The sequence below is a fragment of the Fulmarus glacialis genome, unplaced genomic scaffold, assembly GCF_000690835.1.
Source record: "Fulmarus glacialis isolate BGI_N327 unplaced genomic scaffold, ASM69083v1 scaffold11092, whole genome shotgun sequence".
Classification (NCBI taxonomy): Eukaryota; Metazoa; Chordata; class Aves; order Procellariiformes; family Procellariidae; genus Fulmarus; species Fulmarus glacialis.
This window is the reverse complement of record NW_009195955.1, coordinates 1-5,182: the sequence shown is the minus strand read 5'-3', so window position 1 is coordinate 5,182 and position 5,182 is coordinate 1. Positions and strand designations below refer to the sequence as shown.

Below are 5,182 nucleotides of genomic sequence, written 5' to 3'. Positions count from 1 at the left end.
CTACCATTCAGCTCTTCCCCCACCGCCATTTGTTACACATGTCCCATACAAGATGCTGTTGCCCCTTTGGCTTTCCAGGGGAAGGGCTCTGCCTTCCTGTGGCTTTCGGAGCGTGTAGCCCAGCCGGTCTCGGAATTAGACTGGGGCCTTCGCAGGCTGCCGCAGTATAAACAGTTTCAGTAGGGCACATGTTACACAGTAAGATCATCCGAAACCAAACATTTTCCCACTGCACACAATAAACATCTATAATAAATTGCATTATACAAAATATATTTATGGCTAATTTTTTAATTTAAACCACCTGGGAAATTTTTGTTAGATTGGTTGATATGAAGGTCTCGGTATTCTGGTAATCTAATGATATCTAATAGACAAAATAGTATGATGTTACACCAGTCTCAAAGCTTTCATTTTCTGTAGCCCTCTCAGAGATCAAACTGGCAGAACTCATATTTTTTGAAATTTTATACATAATTGGTGATGCAATTGCCAAAAATAACCTATTCATAGAAGTCTTGCTCTTCTGGTTTCTAACTTACTGTAATCACGAAACAGAGCAGCGCACTGCTTTGCAATGGAATATGGGTTTGGGTCAGGGAGCAAAGGCTATGGTTGTGTGGCAGTTTCCATTCTGCGTATTATTTTACAGGCAATTTAAATTTAGTTTAGAGTTTAAACAGGGCTAAAAAGTAGTGCACCCATTCAGACATATGAGCAATTCTTCAGAAAAGGAATAAAGCTGTAACGTGGGTATATGTCTTTTCTGAACCAAAATTTTGCTCCAATATAAGATTTTCTAAACAAAAGCTGTTGGTGCCAAAGGGGACAGAGTGTTTCTATTGCATAAATTAAGCCCAGACTTGCAATCCTTCCACCATAAAACTCTCATGCTCATCACAGATTAGCCAAGATTTCCAAAAAGACTCGAGATCATCGCAGATCTGGTTGAGCCAGCCTCTCTCTAGTCAATATAAATCCCAGCTCGAACCGTGTTGTGTATCTGCAACGAGCACTGACGGCTTGGTAGTTGCTGGACTCGTTTTAAAGTGCAGCCCATACCTTTAGCTACTTCCTTGCCTCCTGTTGTTCCTGGGACTTGGAGGCCATGTGGTACATTTCAGCCTTAACTTTGAATTTCCTTTATTTTGTAGATCAAACTTTGACATTCCCTTAAGGTAGTGGGGTTTTATGTCGTTGCATATATCCTAGTTTAAAAGATAATGCTTCACTGAAACAGACCACAATATTAAACCCTGAAATAAAACGAATTGTATTTCACTTCCTAACTCCTTGCTGGATTAGCTCACATTTCTTTCTCTTTGTTACATATTTAGCACCAAATACAATATTCATTGCAGGCTAGCTTCCCTCCTCCCACACGGCTCTGTGGCTGCCTTCTCTTCCAGAAGCACTGGAGAAGGCAATGCCTCGCTATAGCCTGGAAATGCAAACAAAAGGGATGGAACATAAAGTCGGTGGATGATCAGGCAGGGCTGCTTTATATCCTGAGCATTTTAATTTTTTTATTTAAAATGGCAATGCAAAGAGACAGAGTCCTAGGGATAACAACATTCACTGCTCCTTAGCTTCTCCATCCCCTTCCCCACCTTGCTGTTTCTTAGCCGAGTTTATCTGCCAGCAAACACCTCCCTCCAGCACCCCCTGCAGCAAAGGGGGCCTGGAGGTGCTTTCTGATGCTTATTGGTCCATACCATGATTTATACTGATCTTGTCTGGTTCCTGGTCTGGGTGTTAAGAACTACAGCGGTAATCAATTGCCCATTGACATGGCAGGAACCCACTGGAAAACCGTCGCAGAGGGGTAATCAAACTTCTGTGACCCCAGACTCCCTTCTCTGTATCCCAGCGTGTACACCCTATTCCTCCTTCCCATCTTTGCAAAACCCATCTTTGCCTTTGCCCTTAAACACAGGGACAGCAGCCAGCACGGCTCTGGGGACGCCCGCGATACAGGTAAGCAGTGGTAAGGATGGAAAAGACTTTGAGCCAGACATTGGTTCTGCGTTGTCTGAGTTGAACCCGGTTTTTTTAATGGCCATTTAGTTTTTAAGTGCATTCCTGTGATCCCAGCCTTGAGCTTATGTCTCCATATGAAACGGCACTGCTTTAACTAGGTGCATAGATTATAAAACCAGGAAGAGTGGTCTGGTCTGCCCCCCTGTATAACACAGGCTACAGGAATTCCCTAAATTAATTCCTGTTTGGATTAGCTCATATCTTTTTAGAAAAACAGCCAACCTTAATTAAGACAAAGGAATTCCAGTGATGTTGAAATCCACCCAGCTCTCAGTAAATTGTTTTACTGGTTAAATACCTTCACTACTTAAAATATAAACTGTATTTCTAATCTGCATTTGTCCAGTTCTAGCTCTGTCTACTGGATAATATGACATTTGTATCTGCTAGTTTGAAAACCATGTGGGATTAAACCTCTTCCTGCTCTTCATAAGGCACTCCTTGCCTAACTAAACTGAAATGATGTAAAATTGATTGTATTAAATTACAGCAAAAGAGAACTGAGTTGCTCCAAAAATGACAGCAAATCTAGTTAAATTTTAAATAAACAAATATCGTGAATTCTTAGTCGGAAACCTAAGTGTCTGAACAAGCCCTTCCAAAGTTAAAGTACATCTGTTCAGAAAGGGGTTTACTGCAAAGCAAGGCAATTTCTGTGGACAAGGCTTCATTAGCTGAGATTTATAAAACTTCATCTGCTTCCCCACTGCCCTTTCCTCATCCACCCTGGCCCGGAGCAACCACTGATGCTTTCCTTTATCCTCCTGCACTACATACCTGTCCTGGCAGACAATTCATTCCACTTTCTTCTTCAGCAACTTAGATGGCTTTATCAGGGAGCTGTGCTCCCCAGGACAGCCAGAAACACCTCCTCTGTCCAGACACCTTTACTTACATGTGATGTCAACAAATATTTTACAATGCATACTCCCACCATGGAAGTACACAATTAGTGCATTTGGGAAGCATCCCAGGGAACAACATATATCAACCCTGTGTTCCCTATACGCATTCACAACATTTCAGAGCCTGTGTGTATGTGCAGACATAAGTGTACAGGCTGCAAGCATCACAGGAGCCTATGCATACCACAATCCGTCTCTAAACCAGTACGTACATTAACTGCAATCGCAGATATCAAATGTATTTATCTGCTTTTCTCTGTGTATGTGCACACATATATATAGGTATTTTATACATACATATGTATACACACACACACACATATATCTCTGTAGCATAAACAGAAAGGTACACCTATACAGTAAGCACAGACACATACACACTTATGTGCACTTAAATAACTAGGTGAATAGGTGAATATGAACACTAATAGCCATTTATGGCAACAACAATGAAAGCTGTCCCTGGAGCCCGCCTATGGTACAGCAGCCAAAATGATTGAGTATGTACAGGGCACCGCTGCAGCAATGGCACTCACATGGGCCTCCTTTTAGAAATGATTAATATTTAACCAGCTTGGTGAGCTTGGCTTTGGTTTTAGTTATGATTAGATAGCAGGGATAGCACGGAGCTGTCCCACTAAGGACATCGTGGGATGTCTGAGCAGCTTCCACTCGCGCTTCACGAGAAGGCAGACAGAAAGTGAGAAGGAGAGAGAGGGAGAGATATGAAGCAGTAAAAAAAAAAACCCCGTGCTCAGCTCCGTTTGTGTTTGTTTGGAAAGAAAAGGGGGAAAAGCAGCCTGAGAGGCCGGTGTAATAAGATGCTGTAGCTTTCATGAAAGAGGTGAAATAATTTTAAACACAGACACACAATGAGTTTATTTATTTAGAAAGTTGTTAAATAGAGTCTGGGAATTCAAATATTCAATGTTGACATTGTACAGAGCTGGCGGGGAGCCAGTCCCGGCTCTCCGGAGGGACCCAATGGCCACGGCGCCCAGGCCCTCGCCCCTCCCAGCCCACTAACTAGGTAAAAGCCATTAGTTATCCCCACAAGCAATATCTGAATCCGAGTCAAATAATGTTGCCTCAGCCAGCCAACTTCAAAGGCGTGTAAGTGTGTTTGGCTTTTTAGTGCTGGAACTGCAGCAATATGTCACTCTTTTGAAAGAGTTTTGTAAACAGTTCCTTCCCCTTTGTAGAAACATTTCTTAAGTTTCTGGTACCCCATGTAAACAGCGTTAATTAACAAGGGTTACATTTTTCATTTACAAGCAGGGCTGTATTAATAACGAGCTCGCCTTCTGGACCGTCCTTTTCCTTTGCGTCTCTTCTCTGCCCTGCACCACAGCCGGCCCGGTGTGGCCAGGGAGCAGCGGGGAGGCACCACGTAGCTCAGCCACGGGCTCAGCCCTGGGCGACATCACCTACCGCAGCACCACAAAGTTGGTCCCAAATTCAGTGGTGACTGTTTGGCCCCGAGTAAGAGACAGTGGGAGAGAGAGAAAGAGAGAAAGAGAGAGAGAGGGAGAGAGAGGAAGAAGGAGGGGGAAAGAAAAGAAAGAGAAGAAGAGAAGAAAATGAAGAAAGGGAAGAAAAGGGAGAAAGGAAGAAGAGAAGAGAAGAGAAGAGAAGAGAAGAGAAGAGAAGAGAAGAGAAGAGAAGAGAAGAGAAAGAAAAAAGAAAAGAAAAAAGAAAAGAAAAAAGAAAAGAAAAAAGAAAAGAAAAGAAGGAAGGAAGAAGGACAGAAAGAAAAGAGAGAAAAGAGAGAAAAGAGAGAAAAGAGAGAAAGAGAAAGAAGAAAGAGAAAGACAGGGAGAGGGAGGGAGAGAGAACAAGGAAGAGAAAGAGAGAAAGAGAGAGAGAAAGAAAGAAAGAAGAAAGAAAGACAGAGGAAGAAAGAAAGGAGAAAGAAAAAGAAAGAGAGAAAGAGAGAAAGAAAGAAAGAAAGAAAGAAAAAGAAAGAAGAAAGAAAGAAGAAAGAAAGAAAGAAAGAGAGAAAGAGAAAAAGAGAAAGAAACAAAGAAAGTAAGAAAGAAAAGAAAAGGGACAAAAGAAGAAAAGGCAGAACGAGGGAGCGAAAAGCCACACGCACGCTCTCCACCCTGAAAAGGGTTAATGAAGTGCCTGGTGAAAATGTGCCCGGCATATAATGGGATTGTCTCGCCCGCCCCGCAGCCCCCCGTGCCTGCACCCGCCGCGCAGAAGCCATCCGGGGACAGCGCCGGGCCGGGCCG

At 43.0% G+C, this 5,182-nt stretch overlaps 1 protein-coding gene across 1 annotated transcript; it reads left to right on the top strand.

Annotated features, from left to right (window-relative positions):
• Window positions 1-4,602: 4,602 nt before the first annotated feature.
• Window positions 4,603-4,875, top strand: LOC104072534 (protein PXR1-like; the record flags this gene model as incomplete). The annotated part of the gene is made up of 3 exons (XM_009572035.1): window positions 4,603-4,656; window positions 4,705-4,755; window positions 4,804-4,875. Coding segments are annotated over 3 exons (177 nt in total), but the record flags the coding sequence as incomplete, so codon positions are not given.
• Between the last annotated feature and the right edge of the window lie 307 nt (window positions 4,876-5,182).